The 22,416-nt window shown below is 40.4% G+C and overlaps 3 protein-coding genes across 4 annotated transcripts; 2 read left to right on the top strand and 1 right to left on the bottom strand.

The window, feature by feature from the left end:
• Positions 1–1,393: 1,393 nt before the first annotated feature.
• ccdc127a (coiled-coil domain containing 127a) lies at positions 1,394–9,045 on the top strand. 2 transcript variants are annotated; one of them, XM_061777497.1, is made up of 4 exons: positions 1,394–1,523; positions 5,276–5,410; positions 6,870–7,114; positions 7,877–9,045. In XM_061777497.1, exons 2-4 carry the CDS (start codon positions 5,281–5,283, stop codon positions 8,321–8,323), a joined length of 822 nt encoding a protein of 273 aa, XP_061633481.1. In that variant the 5' UTR covers positions 1,394–1,523; positions 5,276–5,280; the 3' UTR covers positions 8,324–9,045. The 2 variants fall into 2 exon arrangements, with proteins under 2 accessions (XP_061633481.1, XP_061633480.1); XM_061777496.1 differs by having other exon boundaries at positions 1,409–1,523; positions 5,273–5,410.
• Positions 9,046–12,624: 3,579 nt separating this feature from the next.
• mrpl32 (mitochondrial ribosomal protein L32) lies at positions 12,625–14,496 on the bottom strand. Its single transcript, XM_061776644.1, has 3 exons — positions 14,311–14,496; positions 14,016–14,209; positions 12,625–13,096 (listed from the first exon to the last, which is right to left on the bottom strand). The coding sequence occupies exons 1-3, from the start codon at positions 14,402–14,404 to the stop codon at positions 12,845–12,847; spliced, it is 540 nt and encodes a 179-aa protein (XP_061632628.1). The 5' UTR covers positions 14,405–14,496; the 3' UTR covers positions 12,625–12,844.
• A 3,350-nt stretch (positions 14,497–17,846) lies between these two features.
• LOC133479525 (proteasome subunit alpha type-2) lies at positions 17,847–22,161 on the top strand. Its single transcript, XM_061776643.1, has 8 exons — positions 17,847–17,954; positions 18,426–18,502; positions 18,772–18,904; positions 19,016–19,138; positions 20,296–20,377; positions 20,650–20,723; positions 21,308–21,365; positions 21,442–22,161. Exons 1-8 carry the CDS (start codon positions 17,914–17,916, stop codon positions 21,556–21,558), a joined length of 705 nt encoding a protein of 234 aa, XP_061632627.1. The 5' UTR covers positions 17,847–17,913; the 3' UTR covers positions 21,559–22,161.
• Positions 22,162–22,416: the final 255 nt, after the last annotated feature.

Below are 22,416 nucleotides of genomic sequence, written 5' to 3'. Positions count from 1 at the left end.
AGAATCAGAATCATCTTTATTTTGCCAAGTATGTCCAAAAAAACACACACAAGGAATTTGTCTCCAGGAGTTGGAGCCGCTCTTGTACGACAACAGACAGTCAATTGACAGAGAACACTTTTGAGATATAAAGACATTGAGAAAAAAACAGTCACTGAGCAATAAAGGGTTACTAGTTATCTGTTAATGCCGGTACAATTTTATTTTTTTTGACAATTGTGCAAAAAGATGCAGCGTCCTCTAGCACTTAGAGCAGTTTGAATGGCTAATATAGCAATGACCATTGTGCAAAGGGCGCCAAGACTTCAAGGAATGTATGCGGTTTAAAGTGATGAGTAGTGCGATAAACTGGGATAATGTCGATTGTGCAAATGTTGCAGATGCTACTCAGGCTGGTGACCGGGATGCGGAGGGTCCGAGAGGATTTTGCACGCTCTTGTCTTAGTTCTGGCAGCGTGCAAGTCCTCAAGGGTGGGTAAGGGGGGTATCGACAATCTTTTCAGCAGTTTTGATTGTCCGTTGCAGTCGGAGTTTGTCCTTGTTTTGTAGCAGCACCATACCAGACTGTGATGGAATCATTCAAGTGCTTCCTCATCCCTGAGGTTCACGTTCAAGCAATACGTTCACCGAAGGACCAGGCGTTGCTGTTGTGACGTATTGAAAACTACGAAAGGCGGGGATATTTTAAATAAATAAAAATGTGCTTGACTGACTCAACGTTAGCCGTTAGCTTGAAACGAATCACTCATCGTGCTAGTATATCGCTCCTTAGCGAATCACAAACGAAGAAGTTCACTGAACACATCACTCGGTTCACTTAAGTCCCTCCCTCGCCGGCACGGCGCTGCCTGACGCTGGCTGCTCATTGGTCATTCGCCGAAGCGAATGAAAACGCTGGCGAATCGCAAATGGAATCGCGTTGAATGAGTCCCGCCCCCGCCAGCACGCTGGCTGCTCATTGGTCATTCGCCGAAGATTCAGAAGTGAGTGACAGAATGCTTCAGAAGTTCCGTTTCCGCTACCAGCCGACTCGGTCGCCTCACAGCGGCGGGCTGCGGCCAAGCTAAAAGAACGAATCATTTCATAAACTGATTTGGTTCGGTTCGTTCACTAAAAAGATTCGTTCTTCTGAACGAAACGTTCGCGAACGTAACAACACTTAGACGACACTCCAGAACGGAGCTGGAGCCTGACGTATTTCGTTGCACTGGAATGAACCACCCTGCGATAAACAGGGGTGAAATTATATTTAAAGTGTTAATGTACCCCTCTTCGATCTTTTGTTGGGACTAATTTTACTACATGAATATTTCAAAATGTAAATTATTTGAAACACTCGTGTACTTGTGTTCATTGTGTCATTTAATGGAAAATGTTTAATAACACTACTCAAAAAAATAAAAAATAAAAAAATAAAAAACAGTTGGTGTCAACAGTCACGGACAGTCTACGAGTTAAAATTGTATAACAAGGGTGTGTGGTCCCGGAACAAATGTATCAGTGACCCAGACTTTCCTTTGAAGGTGAGACACAACAGCACAAGACCAGTACTTTTGAACAGACACACGTTGAGTTGTCGAACCCACAAAACACCGTTGGATGCATTTGTGAAATACACTAACGTGTATGAGCACGTAGGCTAACATGTTAGCTAGTTTTTTAGCTTTTACCTAGCCTTGTTTGTGGTTAGCTGGGCTGTCAACCTTGCGAGCATGGTGCAAATGTTGTTGTGTTGCGGCTATTTGAGTTGATTAAGATGATGCGTACATCTCACCCATTGATTCACATGTTTGAACGTCTTCTGTTAGCGTGTTTACAAGTTATTGGGACTTCTCACCTGAAGTGGTAATCGAGTGTGTAATGAACCACTGACTTCGTGGTCGTTTAGTAATAATACGATTAGCAGTGGTGCGAAGTAACGAAGTAGAGGTGTCACAATGAATCGAGTACTCGATCAACAAACTAATCGACAAACATTTTCATAATCAATTAATCGTTTAGAGCCATTGTTTAACTTACAATTGTCCAAATTCTCTGATAGCAGCCTCTCAACAGTATATATTATCCGATTTCTGGAGTCCTTCATGAAAGCAGACTGATGATTAAAATAAGACATTTGCAAACATCTTTTACTTTGGAAAACAATGATCAAGTTGTTTGCCTATTTTCTGACATGTTATGGACCAAACCAGTAAATTCAATCATAATCATTCATTAATTTATTTTCTGTACCCCTTATCCTCACTAGGGTCGCGGGCGTGCTGGAGCCTCTCCCAGCTGACTCTGGGCGAGAGGCGGGGTACACTCTGAACTGGTCGCCAGCCAATCACAGGACACATATAAACAAACAACCATTCGCACTCACATTCACGCCTACGGGCAATTTCGAGTCTTCAATCAACCTTGCATGCATGTTTTTGGGATGTGGGAGGAAACCGGAATACCCGGAGAAAACCCACACAGGCACGGGGAGAACATGCAAACTCCACACAGGCGAGACCGAATTTGAACCCGGGTCCTCAGAACTGTGAGGCAGACGTGCTAACCAGTCGTCCAGCGTGCCGCTTTTATCATAATCAATTTATGGGGGGAAAAAAAATACTACTTTAATACGGAAATGATTGTTAGTTGCAGCTGTAGTATTCATAAACTGTAATTGACATATAATTGAACCTGAAGTCAGCCTCAGAAGTGTATATCAAACGAGCCCATTACATTAATCAGTACCCAAGAAGTAGCTCTCAGTTTCTAAAAGGTAGAGTACATCATCACTCGCTCTTGTGTGATATTGCTTAATTGTTGTTTATGTAGTTTTGTTCAATCATTATCATAATCGGTTAATAAACATCCATCCATCCATTTTCTGTACCGATTATCCTCACTAGGGTCACGGGCGTGCAGGAGCCTATCCCACCTATCTTCGGGCGAGAGGCGGGGTACACCCTGAACTGGTCGCCAGCCAATCGCAGGGCACATACAAACAAACAATCATTCGCACTCACATTCACACCTATCGGCAATTTAGTCTTCAATCAACAGTATTTGAAAAACATATTTTGCAATAAGCTTGAATGCAAAATGTTGTTTTGTCCGATTAATCGATGGAATGATCGATAGAAAGATAGATTCTAAAATTATTCGATCGTGACAGCCCTATAACTAGGACTCGGACTTGCCCTCTAAATCCTCATTCGCCATTTGTATTGACAGTAACGAAATAACATATAAATCAGAATCGAATCGTTCCTCGTACTATTTCAAAATAACAGTCCAACAACTGAAAAGTAAAAAAATATAATAACATTTCAAATTGATTGAACCAAAAAGAAAGTACGCAGGAACGTTTTGGCTGTCGCTTCTCCCTCTAGAAAGGTTTTTCTTTTTACTTTAAAATGGCTTATTTTAACCAGAGTCCCTCGCCGTACCATGGCCAAATATAGGTTGGTTGGTTGGGCAAATGCGCCTGTTGGTACCGTCAATCCTTGCTGTCTTGGACCAGCTGCCGCCTGTCTAGCTAGCTGGCTGGCTACTTAGCCTGCTGCTGGCTATCTCGTTATCTTTCTTGCTGTGTTGGATCAACTCTCTCCCATTGTGGCGCTGCCATGAATATCCGTGCAGCTCCTCAGGGCTAGGGTAATGGACAACTTCCGCAGAGATCTTGTGGAGGGCGATATTCTAGCTATAACTGTGCACATGTGCAGAAACTATGGGTGGCAAGTCCAAATTCTGTCGGCTGTAAACGAAGACTAAAAATTGGGAAATATTTTGAAGTAAATGTGGTGTGGCAGCATAGCAGCTCTTAGTAGTATGTTACTCTTTTATCCGTTGTGATTCGAATCCAAAAATTCAGATTCGGCATTTGGTTTTTTTCTGCAGACTTGAATATCAACTCGAGTCACCACCCATTTGTGCATAGCCCTACGTACTATACCGAAATACAAATACTGAATTATTCTATTTTAGTAGATGTAATTTACTTATTTATATGTCTGATAACTTTTTACTTTAACTCCCTACATTTGAAACGTGTACTTTCTACTCCTGACTCTGTCAAAATAGGCTTTTTACTTTTTTCTACCTTCGCGGATAACGATACAACGTAAAAAAAACTTATTTAGATCAAAGTAGAGCGCATTTGAGATCTTGATGGACTGATTGAGAACTTAGGTATGTATAAGGCAGAAAAAACTTTGCCCTTACAATTTGTCTGTATTTCTCAACATTTATATGACTTATAATGTTTGTGTAAAGCGCTAGTGTACCTATTTTTCCCCCATGTGTGATGTCATGTCAGTTTGTGCTAACACATTATTCAGGCTATTATGGTAGATAATACAATTATTGAACCTCATTTGTTTGTGTTGAAAAATTGAACTGCTGAAAATAGCCGTTTATGTAACATAGGTTCATAATGGTGTACTTTCTAGATGCAGGGTGTTGATACCTTGCTGACTATTCTTTGTGTGCTGTTACAGAACACAGTAAATAAATAAATTCTAACTGAATACCAGTCTCTGTATTAAGTTATTTGCCGCCGTCTTATGGCACATATAGGCAATTAAAAATTCCTTTTAGTGGGCCTCAATCTATCGCAGAGTTTTGCTATTTGCGGTTGGGCTCAGTCCCCATCTCCCTTGAATAGCGGGGGTTCACTGGAATCTGAAAAAACACAAGATGTTTTTTTTCAGTCATTATTAGCTTTCTCAGCCTTTTTGTTGCTCGGTTCCCAATATTAGCAGAGCTATGGCAACACATTGTTTTGATACCATAAAAGTCCAGCCAATGTTAGCTAGCTTTTAAACAACAACATGTAATGTGATTATTTTTTCTTCTTCTTCTCAGTAGGAGCATTATGTCAATTATTAAAAGAGGATAAGTCTTTTGTGTTCAGTTTTTTTTCTTTTCTTTTTCGTTGTGCCTAGTTATTAAAACGCATATATAACTGACTGTAAAAATATATATTTTTTTACTTTTGCAATGAAGTATATTTCAGAATCTGTACTTTTTACTTCTACTTAAGGACAGGAGTTGAATCATGACCTCTACTTTTCCTAGTTTTATATATATATATATATATTTTTTTTTTTACACACAAGTATCTGTACTTCTACATGGGCAGACAGAGTGTGAGAACCTTTGCATTCTTTGACTTGCGTTCTTTGACAATGAGAGTAAATGTCGATTGAATAAGCCATTCTACTTGAAACTTGGAACAGAACACCACAAGATAATGTTAATGATAATGTTTTGATTTGTTTGTGTGGTGTAACAGCAGCCTCCATGAACAACCTGAATGACCCTCCAAGATGGAATATTCAACCAGACCCAAGAGAAAGGGGGGAGGGAGGCGCAGATGGCAACCAGTGGAACTATGCTCTGCTGGTGCCTATGCTGGGACTGGCTGCATTTCGTAAGTTAAACAAGCAAGTGTTCAATGTTAGAGTGCCAGATAAGACTGGTAGGATTGAAATTAAATACTGTTTTACAATGTTTGTAAACAGTAGGTGTCAGGATACTTCTGGGTGGCAGAATGTGAGTGACTACTGCTGAGCTAAACTAAAATGATGACAAAAAACAGATGTATCCCCAAATGTAGTTTTTTTGTTGTTGTTTTTTTTTCTCCCCTTCAAAAGAATCAAAATAAATTCAGTGGAAGCAGAGAAGAAAGTAATTCAAGCCATTAACCCTATTTTTTGCAGTTCTCTGCCTTGATCAAATGACATGTAATGGTTTGTTCACCATTGGTGCCATCGGAGAACGCTTCGACTTTTGCCACCCGGAACAACGTCCTGAATTGTCCTGTATCAAAACTAACAAAATATTACACAAACTACAAAATATTGTGTGTGCACCATCATGACGTGTGACGAACATGCAGACGGCGATCACTGTGTGCCTGGTAGACGAGTCTCTTTGCACAGTGCACTGTTGTTTTTCTTTTATTATTGATGTCAACAAGTGTAGCTGTTGTTATATTGTCCTAAGCAGCCTAGAGACACAGATGTGTACACCATTCTTGTCACTGTGAACTGCTACCTACATATTGCATTCCATATTCTCTGTTTGGTTGGTTAGCATCACACTTTTTCACTTTTAAAATCACTTTCTGTGTGGCATCCCAAGAAACATTCATCCATTTTTATTAAATGCTTAATCCTTATCACGTTCATGGTTGCAAGAGCCTATCCCAGCTGACTTCAGGCAAACTGTAGACGCCCTGGATTGGTCACCTGTCAAACATAGGGTGCATATCGAAGCAAAGAACCATCGACACTCGCATTCACATCGTAGTGGGAACTGAACACGCGCTTTTCCATTGGCAGTCAAGTCAAGCGAATGAACCACGACACTGTCAGTGACTCCCTCAAAAAACACACTAAAATGCCAAAAATGAGCAAAATACAATTGTAAAGTTAAAGCAAGATGCTCACTGAGATAAAGTCGATGATGCTTGATGAAAGTTGTTATTTGTGTGACTTTAGTGGTGTAATTTTGCTCCAAAGTTTGGTCCATTTCTAATTTTTACAAACTTCTACAGTGCTTCTATTGTACAAGAGAGCAAATCTGATATTACAGTAATTTACTATCACTGTCACTATCAGTCATATGGCTGCATTAAGTCATAACATTAGCGTTTTCATATTAAGAGACTTTATTTACTTGGCCATTAAAGATTATTCTGATTCTGAGATGTTTATAGAAAACCTGCACATAAATATCATTTCTCAGTGATGTTTTGGTACACTTGTGTATTTTTGACTCAATCTTTGGAGATGAGCAATTGCATCAATGCAGCAGCTCTTAATCTTAAAATGAAGAATGAATGAAGCTTCAAGATCAAGACTTAAAAACACCTGTTCTCTACTCAGGTTGGATCTGGACCCGGGAGTCTCAGAGAGAGATCGAGAAGGTCAAAGCCAAGTATAACAAGGATGTGTTCTTGGTAAAAAGTGAGTTGGAGTCACGATATGAGGAGACGTTAACAGAGAGGCGCCGAGCCGTGGCTGCCTTGGAACTGGAGCTGGAGAAGGAGAGACAGAGGGTGAAAGGCTACAAGCAGGCCATGATCTCCCAGAGCCATCTTCTGGTAGAAGAACGGAAACGTTTACAGCAGGTAACCTCACGTCTTACTCGCACAGACTGTACATTTACGTGCCTTGACGGAAACGGACCTATTGTATTAAATCGATCAAAACCATCCATTTTCTATAGCACTTGTTCTCATTAGGGTCACAGGTCAGCTGGAGCCTATTCCAGCTGACCTTCGGCGAGAAGTGAGGTAGACCCTGGACTGGTCGCAAGCCAATTGCAGCAGGGCACATATAGATAATCATTCACCCCTATACAGTAGGTAATTTAGAATCTTCAATTAGCCTTGCATGCATATTTTTGGACTATGGGAGAAAGCTGGGGTATTTGGAGAATACCCATACAAGCACAGGGAGACATGCAAACTCCAAACAGGAAGGCCAGAGCCGGGATTCGAACCCAGAACCCCAGAACTGTGAGGCAGATGTGCTAACCCCTAGGTTATTGTGTTGCCATCAATTAAAACCAGGCTCTTAAAAAGTATTTAAACACTATAACCACAAAAGTCAAGACAAGAGCCCCTTTCTTCCCCAAGATACAGATTGTACAGAGCTGTAGTTATCTCTATTAGCACAACGCTAACTTCTATGCTAAACGAGCTAAAAGGAGCATCATCGCCACCTAGCAAAGGCAGACATAGTTTGGCTAATGATCAAATTGCACCCATTGCATGTACTGTACATAAAGTGATATTTGAACGACAAGTGTGAAGTAGTCAATGGCTATTTCTTGTAAATGTGTATGTGTATATCTCTCATACACCAAACACTGTCATCATCTTCACCAGGAGCGTGAGTGGTTGGAGGAAGAGAAACAAAGATATGTCAAGTCTGGAGCTGGAAGGGCTGTGCTGCATCAAGCCATGGAGCAACAGAATGAGTGGTTCCAGAGAGCCAACGGCACACTGCGAGAGCTTGAGGCTCAACTTGTGGAGCGTCAGAATGCCTACTGTTCTCAATTCCTCCCTCGAGACAAGCGCCTGGAGATGGAGAGAAACATGCTACTGAATGCTGTCAAAGAACCTGTCACGGATGAACTTAATCTAGAGGCTGATCTTAAAGATATTTTTAATAGGGATAAGCATTGTGCAAACTTGATGAACATGGACAAGAGAAAGAACGGAAGTCTCATGTGGGTGTATCTGAAGTACTGGCAGTTGCAGGTCACTGTTCAGAAACACAAGAGAACTGAGGCGGCCATTCGAGGGGAAGACATTGAGCCGCAAACAAAATGATGACAAGATGAGGCAATCATTTTCCTTTGACTTGTGGGTCACAAATGGAATATGCATGAAGTTCTGATCTCAAAGTTTGGAAAAGACCTTTTGTCACATTTTTAAAAATGCTGCAAATTAGTTCTTCCTTAATTTAAGATGCCCCAAATAAGACTCATTAGCTTAAACTATGAGGTACATCCACATTGGATACACAATCAAAGCTTAAAATCGAAGTATATTCTTTTGAAATCTTTTGTCAGAATGTGTGTCATCTATCTAACTTTCTGTGCGTACCATGGAATCTAATGTTATTTACTGGACCTTTGTTCATCTTGGTGTGATGAACTTGTATATCAACATTTAGTTTGATACTGCCTGATTTAGTTATTTTATCTTGAAATTGAGTGAAATGTCCTGATGCTTATTCCTCTCCAGCTCAAACTCATAAAGTTAATCTCTGTTTAAGAGCCTGATAAACAGCCATTCATAACACTTCACATAAGGTAATGCCTCTAATTGATCAATTGAACAAATATCAGAAGTGGGCACAAAGAAGTGTTTGGTAATCACGATGGCTGAAGTAACACTTGAATCTACATACAAAGAAAATGTGAAGTTGGTATTTTCTTATAACACTATGACAATTATGTTTTAGTTCTAACAATATCGTGGTGAGTGCTCGATTTTATGTTCAGATGCATAGATATTGCACACAATAAAGTCTTTGTGTGGGAATTTGATATATTGGAGTATCTGTGTTTTTTTTCTATTTTCTTAGTTGGATAAAAACTTGTCAACACTACCTGCAAGAGTTGAGTGCTCCCCTGTTACTGGTTTGCCTTAGAGTGTAATACATTAGTATGATGTATATTAAATAGTGTACACCATGAGCCCTATTTTAGAGAAATCACTTTATTCTTCTTGGGGGAAAAATCCGTTCTCATTTTTTTTGTCCGCATACAAAGCACAATTCCAATCCAGATGGTCCTTTTCCTCTTTGGCCTGGTCCATGATTACCAAAAACAATTTGAAATGTGGACTCATCAGACCACATCACACTTTTCCGCTTCGCGTCAGTCTATCTCAGATAAACTTGGGCCCAGAGAAGCTGGCGGCATTTATGGGTGTTGCTGATATATATCTTTGCATGGTAGAGTTTTAACTTGCATTTCTAAATGTAGTGTAACTGTGTTAATTGACAATGTTTTTCTGAAGTGTTCCTGAGCCCATGTGAGCATTTCTACTTTGTCAAGATAATCCATCCCACCTCACAGTTGTGGCATATCAAGATGCTGATTAGACAGCATCATTATTGCACAGGTGTGCCATAAGATGGCCACAATAAAAGGCCACTTTGAAATGTACAGTTTTATCACACAGCACAATGTCACAGACGTGACAAGTTCTGAGGGAGCGTGCAATTGGCATGCTGACTGCAGGAATGTCCACCAGAGCTATTGCCTGTGAATTGTATGTTAATTTCTCTACCATAAGCCGTCTCCAAAGGCATTTCAGACAATTTGGCAGTAGATCCAACTGGCCTCACAACCGCAGACCACATGTAACCACACCAACCCAGGACCTCCACATCCAGCATGTTCACCTCCAAAATCGTCTGAGACCACCCGGAAAGCTGCTGCAACAATCGGTTTGCATAACCAAAGAATTTCTGCACAAACTGTCAGAAACTCATCTGCATGCTCGTCGTCCTCATCGGGGTCTCGACCTGACTGGAGTTCGTCGTCGAAACCGACTTGAGTTAGGCGAATGCTCACATTCGATGGCGTCTGGCACGTTGGAAAGGTGTTCTCTTCGCGGATGAATCCCGGTTTTCACTGTTCAGGACAGATGGCAGACAGCGTATGTAATGTTGTGTGGGTGAGTGGTTTGCTGATGTCAACGTTGTAGATCAAGTGGCCCATGGTGACGGTGGGATTATGGTATGGGCAGGCGTGACCATCACCTCATGTTGCAGCATGATATGCACGGCCCTATGTGGCAAGGATCCGTACACAATTCCTGGAAGATGAAAAGATTCCAGTTCTTGCATGTCCAGCATACTCCCCAGACATGTCACCCATTGAGCATGTTTGGGATGCTCTGGAACGGCGTATACAACGGCGTGTTCCAGTTCCTGCCAATATCCAGCAACTTCGCACAGCCATTGAAGAGGAGTGGACCAACATTCCACAAGCCACAATCAACAACTTGATCAACTCTATGCGAAGGAGATGTGTTGCGCTGCGTGAGGCAAATGGTGCTCACACCATATACTGACTGGTATATGGTGTGACCCCCCCCCCCCCCCAGACTTCCACAATAAAGCAAAACTCCTTTTATTATTATTATTATTATTTATTGGCCTTTTATTGTGGCCAGCCTAAGGCACACCTGTGCAATAATCATGCTGTCTAATCAGCATCTCGATATGCCACACCTGTGAGGTGTGATTGATTATCTCGACAAAGGAGAAATGCTAACTAACACAGATTTAGACAGATTTGTGAACAATATTTGAGGGAACTGGCCTTTTGTGTATGTAGAAAAAGTTTTTGATCTTTGAGTCCAGATCACAAAATATGGGAGCAAAAACAAAAGTGTTACATTTATATTTTTGTTCAGTGTATAAGCTTTTTGCACTTCTCACGTGCTATTTCCTCCCACTCTTCCTTTGCAATTTTTTCAAGGTCTTAAACATTTGCAGGGTTCTTTTCCCCAGTGGCAGATTTCAGTTCCCCCAAAGATTTTCGATTGGACTGAGATCAGGACTCATTGCTGGCCATTTTAAAACAGTAAATGTTTTTCCTTTTCAACTATTCCTGTGTGCTTTTGAATGTGTACTTTGGGTCTTTGTCTTGCTGGAGCACCCTTGATCTTCGCCTCAAACCAAGTTTTCTTACCACTGAGTAAGACAATTCGCCCTAAAATCTCTTGATAATTTTCTAATTTCATGATACCTGTGATACAGTCAAGGCCTCCACTACCAGATGCACCAAGGCAACCCCACAGCATTATGGATCCTTCACCATGCTTGACTGTTGATAGTAATCGTTTCCCTCAAGGCTTCATTGTGCTGTTGTAAACATATTGTTTGTGTGCATTTCTAAAAAGCTCTATTTTTGTCTCATCCGTCAATAAAATATCATTTTCTCTTTTGTATCAAAAACAAGTTCTCTACAGAAAAATGTTGTCTCACTTGATTGATTTTCTTCACATATTCCATATTTTGTACTTAAACTTCATGGGTGCCAATAATGATGAGCACGTATTTCTGTTTGATCCAGTTTTGTATCCACTTTGTCCATATTTGGCTAAGACCGCCCCCTTTCTTCCAATTGGTTGCTTCTGTGTAGAAGACCCACTTGAGAGCACACGTATCGATTTTGTTGACTGCGGTGGCTCGGGAGCGGAGAGGTAGGCGGAGATCTTCACGAGTGACGTAGATAAGCTCGAGAAATTCGACTCACCTGATTTCAGGCCTCTCTGCAGAAAAACCTAGGGATGCGTGGACGATTTTAATTAATATTTCACATATTTACTGAGGCCGGCACAGTGGACAACTGGTTAGCACATCTGCCTCGCAGTTCTGGGGACGGGGGTTCAAATCCCGGCCCCGCCTGTGTGGAGTTTGCATGTTCTCCCCGTATCTGCGTGGGTTTCCTCCCACATCACAAAACATGCGTGGTAGGTTGATTGGGGACTCTAAATTGCCCATAGGTGTGAATGTGAGTGCGAATGGTTGTTTGTTTCCATGTGCCTTGTGATTGGCTGACGACTGGTTCAGGGTGTACCCCGCCTCCCACCCGAAGATAGCTGGGATAGGCTCCAGCGACCCTAATGAGGATAAGCGGTAAAAAAAATGGATGGATGTTTACTAAGGCACCATAGAGCCAATATACCATCGCAAATACTAAAAAAAAGTTTGGTATGTTACCATAGAGCCAATATACCATCGCAAATACTAAAAAAAAGTTTGGTATGTTACCGCGTGAGGGATCGAAGGTCACAGGCATTTCATGATGGTTTTCGCCCTGGCTGCTGAAGTGCAGCGATTTCTCCAGATTCTATGAATCTTTTGATATTATGTACTGTAGATGATGAAATCCCTAAATTCCGTGCTTCTTCATTGAAGACTCAAAAATGGCCATAAAAGTATGAATCTAAGTGTTAATGTTTGCTTATCTACAGTATACAGTGACCTACGATTGGTTCGCAACCAGTCCAGGGTGTACTCGCCCAAATCAGTTGGAATAGGCTCCAGCTCACTTCACTTGTGTTCATAATAAATGAAACTATATACAAAAAGATGGACGATGAAATGATGGTTTTGTTGCTTTTTTCCCCACATAATAAATTTATTAAAAAACACAAAAGAATTCAATCACTGCTGTACACATATATACCAGCATAAACAAACCAAATGTTGCTCAGCCGTGTGCCTGCAGAAACAAAACAAGCTGCAATTATAGACAACAGACACATCAGTCAGTCTGCAATAAAATGAAGGTGTGTTCTGCATACAACCAGACTACATGAGCATTACTGGCCGAACCAGGCTGGACGCTTCCTGGGTCTCTCCACTATTCTCCTGTCTTTGTCCAGGTCGCTTGGCGTCTCATCCACATACAAGACAACGGTCTCCACAGTAGGGGCCCCGAGAGGACCACCCTCCATTGCTTTAATTTGATGACGGATTAGAGCGGTCTCCTTGCACACTTTGGCATAACAGAAGCCACACAGGATGTGCTTCTGCTTCAAGTGGCCGCACTCTGGACACGGCTCGATGTTTAGCTGAAGGAGAGGTCAATGTTTTAGTCATGGATACATTTACTGGTCACTCACTCTGGACACCTACACCATCTAATGACTTCCAATACAAGAACTGGATCCAAAATTATGTATTTAAAAATAAGAGATTGTTTACAGTTTACACTTACAGTGGCAACCGCATATTAAAAATGTTTGTTATTGTACTACTAACATTGTTTCTTCTAATACTTACCTTGCCTATGCAGTGTAGCTATACGCTTCACTAACTGCATCCACAACAACAAACATAGTGTAATTATTACTTACCCAAAAATTAGCATTATTGTCTTTGTTACAACAGATTGATTTCATATAGCTCGTGTTTTGGAGCTCATTAGATTGTACAGGAGTACCTAATGTTGTTGTTCGTGTTTATGTACATTGATTCACAATTCCATATTGATGATTTCAACTAGTGGAGTGATTACACATGCAGTTACTGCTCTAGAAACAAGAAATATTAGTATTGGACACTTTTATCTTTTAGGCAGCACAGCGGTCTAGTGGTTAGCATGTCAGCCTCACAGTTCTGAGGTTTGGGATTTGAATCTTGGCTACAGCCTCCCTGTGAGGAGTTTGGTCTCCCTATGGTTGGGTGGGGCTTCCTCACACATTCCCAAAACATGACAATTTGGTTAATTTAAGATTTTAAATTGTCCATAGGTGTGCATTTGATCGTTAATGGTTGTGACCTGCAAGTCCAGGGTGTACTTCACAAACCGCAACTCGAATGAGCCCAAGCTGTATAATGAAGTGGATGGATGTATGTTATATTACAGTATAAGAACATGTGTTGTGGCCCAAGGAGATAAACACTGGCTGCCGGTATTTTTAAGCAAATGTTTGTTTTAAACGTGACATTGAATTCAGTATCATAAGTGGGCGGTTACGTTTAGTGTACCTTGACTTTGATAAGTTTGCTCTCAGCCCTCCTCCTTGTTCGGTTGACCTCGATGGTGCGCCTCTTCTTTGGTGCTGCCATCCAGAAAATGCTGTCCAGAACGCCGGGAGGTCGCTTCAAGCTCTGCCCCTCCTCCAGTTGCTGTTCCTCGACAGGCGGCAGCAGACTAGGACCATTAACTGCTAGGGCTGGAACTGCACACAGAGACATTTCGCATCATTGGCCGGCCATACTTTGAAAGACATCACGCGGTCAGAGAATATTAACACGTTACTGTGTCGCGGAATAAACTCACCCAGCTGTCGTTCTATTCCTGCCGCCTGCATGAGTCTGTTCTCAATGTGTAGCAAGGAGCATCTTAAACTGTGTAATAATGCAGCCAAATTCATTATAGCTTCCACGTTGTGTTCCTTCAAAACATGTCAAAATGCTCACGGTCACAGATACAGTCGTCACTAAAGTGCGACAAGGTATTTTTTCTTCTGTTTCATTTTGGCCACAGTTTAAACGTTATTGCCCTCTAGTGGTAGACAGATAGATCCATTACCAATGTTTAATGTTTTAAAAAGAATACTTAGCTTGAATATTATGTCATTTCGCTCCTGAAATGTGTCACTACCGTAACACAGCAACACACTGCAATAAAAAACATTATATTAATCTGTTAATATTGCGTGTCCATACACCCTCTAAAGAATAATTTTAGTAATTTATTATGAAGGGTTTTACAACTAAATCAATTAAAATGATTTTTTAAAACAAATTTCAAAGTTTATCTTCTAAGAGTCATAAAAATTTAAATGCAATCTTTTTTTGTAAAATGAGTTACACTGATCATAGAGATCTCAGAGTTAATTAGTTATTACATTTAATGTACATCTAAACAAACAACCATTCGCACTCTCATTCACGCCTACAGGCAATTTAGTTTTCAATTAACCTAGCGGGCATGTTTTTGGCATGTGGGAGGAAACCGGAGTACCTGGAGAAAACACACGCAGGCACGGGGAGAACATGCAAACTCCACACAGGTGGGGCCAGGCTCGAACCCCGGTCCTCAGAACTGTGAGGCAGACGCACTAACCAGTCGCTCACCGTGCCAATAGTTATCATAAAATGTTATTTAATGACTCAATTCTTATTTTACACTGTTACAGTAGTGACTGCACTGTTTTGGTCGTGACCACAGTATTTTGTTTGCAAGGTTGTATTATATCCCCTCAACCTTATTGCTTAATATTAACCCATAACCTGCCTTACAATGTGAATTTAAAAAAAACAAACGTTTAGAATCAATAAAATGAGGTCATTTACTCTTTAAGAGCCATTTATTTTACATTACTTCAGCATAGCAGCGCATCTACTGCAACACATTAAAACATCTAAAACAAATACACACACAGCAGAATGTGTTTTGTGCTTGTAAGTGCATTAAAGAACAACAACATAAAGTAGAGCTTCAGAAAGAGAAAAACAAAAAAGAATATTAATAATCTAGTTATTCACATACTGAACACATGCTGAACACCCTTTTTTCAATTATTGCGGTGTACACTCTGGGGCTGAGCTGGACATCTGTGACCTTTTCTGGATGAGGGATTAAGGTGACAATATTGTCCAGGGTGTACCAGATCTTGTCCTCCCGTTGCGGCCAGAAAAAGCGGTTTCGCCTAATGTTGTGCATAACCTTGACCTCCAGGGAACCTGCACAGATGAGGGATACAATAAAAGGACACTGTGAGTCAGTTTCAAGGACCAAAACTCAAAGATGGAAGTAGGGAAACACAGAGTTCCTGCTCATATCAGAAATACCGTTCTTTTTCACAATCCACTTATGCACTATATGCAGAAGAAATAAGTCTGCCAGCTACACCGAGAAACATTAATTCAGAAGCGCAATATAAACTAGGTTGCTCAGAAATTACAAAGTTGTTTCTACACTCAGACAAGTAAGACACATAAACGCGGGAAGCAAACCAAGATCGAAAATTGCAATACTTGGGGGAAAAAAACAAGTTTTTATGAAGCATAATGTTTTTTTTGCCTTTGTTATTTTATGTATTTTTTTTAAACTTGTTTTTTTTGTATGTCATGCAGCTTCTATGCTAGGTGCGAGTGTTAGGTGCGGGCAGCCGTGGCCCAATGGTTAAGATCATCGCCTGCCACCGTGGGGGACCTAGGTTCAAAACCCCGACTGGACCATCCGCCAACATCCCCTGGACTCACGGCTGTGGTGTCCTTGAGCAAGACACTGATACCCCGAAATGCTCCCCGGGCGCTTCAGCTGCCCCCTGCTCCAGTGTGTTCCACTAACACGTGTATGTGTTCACTGTGATGGGTTAAATGCAGAGAACAAATTTCGTGTGCATGCATGCATGTTCATGACAATAAAAGATGATTCTTCTTCTTCTTCTAGGGTCTATGCAAAAACTACTAATATGCTTGTTCACATCATTTTCCAACAAGGTCTTCAGTGATATCATCAACTGGACAGAGAGTTCCATCACACGCAGAGCAGAGCTTGAGGGTGTGGGAGGTGGCGTGGAAGCCGTGCACAATCTCTCTTTTGACTTTTCACCAATACCCTGTGATGTTGCTGTCTTTTTCGCCATTATCTTCTGACCTTCTTTTGCTCCCTGTCAGATTAATCACTGATAGATTTGACCTTTCCTTCTTCATTTTGTTTCTTGTTTCATTCTTTCTTTCTTTAAATATTCTTTGGGTCTTCCCTCAATCTTTTTCTGTATTCTCTCACCCAATCTGCTCCACTCTTTTTGTTATTTTGCCATAGCTGCTTGCTTTCTCCCAGCTTAGTTGTATAATGTCAAATATAAATCAACATTATCTTCATGTTTTATCATATCATACATTATATAGCACTCTGAAATTTTTAAGAATGAAATGTGCTTTACAAATCAAATATAATAACATTATTATGTTTTAAGAGTATAATGTAATAATAATGATCAAACAGTGCCTTAAATATGTGGAACATTACATGTTGTCACTCCCGTACCGTTACAATTTGTTACGGTTGTGACATTTTTAGCTAATTCCTAGCATAACTCAAACATGTTAAGTAAATGGCTAGCAACAGATGTTTGAACAGTTGTACACACAACAAAGCATAATATTCTGCTTTAAGCCCCCAAAAGTGTACTTACTTTCAGATAATATGTGTACGGTTGTGACAATTATTAATGTAAGATACTGGTTTTCAGACTTCGCAACACATTTACTTAAAAATGATGAGAGGTAATCATTCACCGCGTAGCCATGAGGGACAGGGATGCAGCGTCACTTCCTGGTCAGAAATTCAGGTGTGTGGCTAAAACCAGGCTCCACCCATGTGGTAAAACGACTGGTGTTACGGTTGTGACATGAAAGTGTGGGACAGCATTTTTTAAAAATGTTTTGTAATTTTAAAAAAAACAAAAAACTTCAAAATGAATCTCAATATTTTACATTCTGTTCAAAATAAACAAAAAATATATTTTAAAATACACCATATGACAAAATTCTTTTAAGTATTATTTTCATGGATTGAAATTTAGGGTTTAGAGATTCGGACAACTACTTCCCAATAGAAACCACCTCGGAAGGTAGCATACATTATGATTTTGTATATATTTAGCTTAATTACTATCTAGTTACAGTCTTGTGTTTAACTAGATCATAACATAATCTTAGTAAATATTGAAGGTCTGAATTCTTAATTGTTTTGTTAAATACCTTTTTTTTTTTTTATTATTCTGGGACAGCAATTTGCACGTATTCGGTAGAATGGCCCATTAAACTCGTGATCCGTTGTGCGAAAATACTCAAGATTCTCTCTAGGTGGCAATGTTGTCAATGGTATGTTGTTAGCTGACTCCCAGAATAGAAGAAGAAAAAGAACATGGCGGAACGAGGCTACAGTTTCTCTTTGACCACATTTAGGTAAACTTCATAAAATAGTCATTGAATTAAAGGTATCCGATAAACACACTGTTTGTAGTGAGTGTTGTTAAATCGCGGTAAAGAAAAATCTATATGCCGTCTTTAATGTTGGTAGTTTTAGCATCTGATGTTGTCGATTCACTGTCATTACCTGGAAGTGCAATGAATCAGCTACAAATTCGATTAGCATGTTGCTAACCAGTTTATACGTGACAGTTTTATTTGTGATGTACGTAAACCAAACTTGCTCAATACAACATTGACAGGTTAGGTACATTTGTTATACCGGCCAATCTCCCAGATTATGTTGCGACCGGCTATCCATTGTATAGATGAAAGAAGTGTTGAGGTTTTGCTTGCACTTATGACAGTCGCCAACTGTGGCGCTGGTGTTTGCTTTGTCTCCTACCGTAATCTTTTCTTCTCTCCTCAATCATAATTTTAATGCAACGTCTGCGTGTCTTTTCACAGCCCTTCTGGTAAACTGGTGCAGATTGAATATGCACTGGCTGCTGTTGCTGCTGGAGCCCCCTCAGTGGGCATTAAAGGTAACGATTTCCCTTCCATTTTAAGAGCTAACTTAAATGGTGCAACAAATATGTCAGTGAGTGATTCAGTCTAATTTTCAGTCAGGTTATCTTTCATTGTGAATTCAATTGAACTTGCAGTTTTCAACAGGTGCATAAATGTTAAAAGTAGCATTGGTATGTGTAAAAAAAAAAAGTTCAGCTACCATATTTTTCATAATTGTCGTAAATGCTTACAGACAGTGTAGCTCAAGACAGTGAGGGCTGATTCGTTTCCAACATTTTTCCAGCTTCCAATGGGGTCGTCCTGGCAACAGAAAAGAAACAGAAGTCTATTCTGTATGATGAGCAGAGTGTTCACAAAGTAGAGCCCATCACCAAGCACATAGGCATGGTGTACAGTGGCATGGGGCCTGACTACAGGTGGGGATTATCAACTTTTCACCTGTGCAAATACCCAAGTTATTTGTGTCAATGTTGGTATTTCAGTAATTTAGTACTTACACAAAAGGTCAATAAATGTGGTATTTGCAGGGTTTTGGTCCGACGAGCCAGGAAGTTGGCACAACAGTACTTCCTTGTGTACCAAGAACCAATCCCCACAGGCCAGCTTGTACAGCGAGTGGCATCTGTAATGCAGGAGTACACACAGTCTGGGTGGGTGACACTTAGACTTATCGTTGACCATTGCTTATTTTAGGATGTGATCATTGATCATTAGCTATAGTGTGGATGGGTGTTGCTTAAGCCCACCGCACACCAAGGAACGCGGCCAAATGTGACTGAAGTAGACTGTCACAAAAAAAAAAATTAGTTGGCGGACTCTCGTTTGGTTAATTGCTGCACACCAAGCAATTGAGCAAACCACATCTACCGGCACGATGCAATAGAAAGCTCCAAGCCTGTATCGGGTTTTGAGGCTTCACATACAATATACTGTACTGTATTTGTTTATTGAACGATAAAAACTTGTTGCGATTGTGAAGGAAGAAACGGATTACCACTAAGAAAGCAAATAACAAATAGTGTTGATATTTTGAGAGGCTGTTTGCAATGATCAATGGCTCCCTTTGCAAACTTGCATTCATGACTTTTGGTGACATATTCTCCGCGCTTTGCTTTGTAACTGCAGGTATATAGGAAAATATAAATACAGTTAAGTACTTTTGTAAAATACAATATAAGATGTATAGGTACAGCTTGGCGGTGCCGCGGCAGCTGCTGGGTGGTTGGGTCTCGCTTACGCTTTTTTGATTGACTGTTCAGCAGTGTAGCGGATCTGCCTCACAGTTCTAAGGACCCTGGTTCAAATTAAGCCTCGCCTGTTTGGAGTTTGCATGCCTGCGTTGGTTTTCTCCGGGTACTCTGGTTTCCTCCCGCATCCCAAAAACATGCATGGTAGTTTAATTGAAGACTCTAAATTGCCTGTAGGTGTGAATGTGAGTGCAAATGGTTATTTGTTTATATGTGACCTGCGATTGGGTGGCAACCAGCTCAGGGTGTACCCTACCTCTCGCCCAAAGTTAGCTGGGATAGGCTCCAGCACCCTAGTGAGAATAAGCAGTATGGAAAATGGATGAATGGATATTAACCAGTGACGTTGCAATGCCATTCACTGGCGTTTTAAATTTTGAATCACAGCAAAACCAGTGGCTGACAATTGGCCACTCATGAAAACTAGTGGCTAAACCCTGCACATTGCGTGACAGTTCATTCGGTTTTGGCCACGTCGTTGGGTATGCCTTATACTATTTTAGGATGCATTCTGTCTCGATGTGATGGCGATGTGATTTTTTTCCCTCCTCTCTCTGCAGCGGAGTGCGTCCATTTGGGGTGTCATTGTTGATAGCTGGATGGGATGAAGACCAGCCCTACTTGTTCCAGTCAGATCCCTCAGTATGCTCAGTTTTTCATTTTATTGAGACTTGACTAACACCCTTGTCTGTCTCATTCATCATAGTTGTAATAAGTGGTTGACACTGCTAGACTGCATTGATCAAAAATCAGATTCCCCAATTCCTTTTATAACTGAGGATTTTAAAACTTAATTCAGCAGCAGTGTCTGACTGGGATAATTGTGTATATATATGAGTCACTCAGTATATTCCATATTATTACAGAAGAGTAATAATTCCATTGCTGACTGTCTCCCTCCCCCCTCTTCCCAGGGGGCATATTTTGCATGGAAAGCCACAGCCATGGGAAAGAACTACGTTAATGGAAAAACATTCCTTGAGAAAAGGTAGCTTGCTTCATACTCAAGTTATATAGTAATTTGCATTCTGTTACCAGTTTCATCTCATGGCAAGAATATGGTATGTGTATCTCAAGTTGAACTAGACTGATTTAAAATATTTTGAGATGCAATGAGAGCCTAAAAAGAGTTACATTGGTTTTTGTCAAGTTTTGATGACTTGACAACCTGTATGTGTACATCTATGACTGAAAGTGAGAAACCACCCATATTTTATATTCAGATAATTTACTCATTTAAAGTATTACAACCTGAGGTTCACCCCTGAAACTATAATCCCAACGCACTTTAACCTCATTTCAAACACATATTACAACATTCCTCTAAATATAAAGGGCTTGCATATAATTTGATGTAAAAAATTAGTGTGAAGACACTGGCACCTATGTTGTCACTTTACAACCTGTAAAAACCCCGATTACTACTCCTTTTATCCTAGCTATTTTATTACATTTTTGACTAATATATCTGATTGATAATGGATGCAGAAAATCCCTTTTTCTGGATCATCTTGAGAAAGTTACCACCCTGCACTCTACAGGATTGATTTTTTATTGAATTTCATTCTCCAGGTATAACAACGACCTGGAATTGGAAGATGCCATCCACACAGCCATCCTGACATTAAAGGTACATTTTCTTTGTTATAAATGTCCAGAAAAAAAATCTGTCATTCACATACACACCATTTACTGTTGGGTTACAGGAGAGTTTTGAAGGTCAGATGACTGAGGAGAACATTGAGGTTGGCATCTGCAACGAGGCCGGGTTTAAGAGACTCACCCCGGCAGAAGTGAAAGACTACCTGGCAGCCATTGCATGAGCACTCGATGCTGATGTCAATATGTAGACATGATAGTGTAGTAGCCAGCAACTGCATAAAACATATTCCTCTACAAAGTGACCTTTTATGTTGTTTCTAAGCTGATTGATAGGATGTTTTGGGGATTTATGTACTGACTAAAAGCGACCAACTGTGTGCAAGTACTATATTAGGGCGGCCTCTTCAACTCAATAGCTACTTGATAACACAGTTGCAAAAAAAATAGTTTTATTAGACTAATTGGCAATGTGTTATGGCACACACCATACACGTGAAATGTGATGGTTGGCTACTGCATGTCTACTTATGTGGGCTCTGCGTAAAACCTTGTCTTCCACTGACAGCGGACATCCCTAGACTCATACATTTGATTAAAGTGGTTTCAAGCAAAATCTCTTCACTTGAGTTCATCTTAACACAGTCAACCCAAGTCAGCATGATCCAGTGGGATGCTTGATATTACCGCTCTTACACATAAGGTTGCCTGTACAGCAGTTTTATTAAATGTCCCTCCTTTTCCAAATAGGAAGAATTCAGTTTGTATTTTCTCTTGTGTTGACGGGTTATTCATTGAAAATAAAAAAATAAAAAAAATCGAGTTCACGTTGTGTGGGTGTTTAAAAGCTTTGTCAACGTTATCGTAAAGCGTTTGAACGGCCGAACATTGAATGCAACAAGCGGCAACAGTCTTTCAGCAGCAGATTTGCCGACCGCCGGTAGTGGTACGACCGCCTATCTATAAAATGTATTCTTCCGCCGAGTTGTAGTTAGCGGATAATTTTTGACCTATTGTTATTTCAAAGCTTGAGGTCATAAAAAGTGTAAGTATGGCTCACATAACGAAATACTGTCATGTTT

Source organism: Phyllopteryx taeniolatus, chromosome 6, assembly GCF_024500385.1.
Source record: "Phyllopteryx taeniolatus isolate TA_2022b chromosome 6, UOR_Ptae_1.2, whole genome shotgun sequence".
Lineage (NCBI taxonomy): Eukaryota > Metazoa > Chordata > Actinopteri > Syngnathiformes > Syngnathidae > Phyllopteryx > Phyllopteryx taeniolatus.
This window is presented reverse-complemented; position numbering and strand designations above follow the sequence as displayed.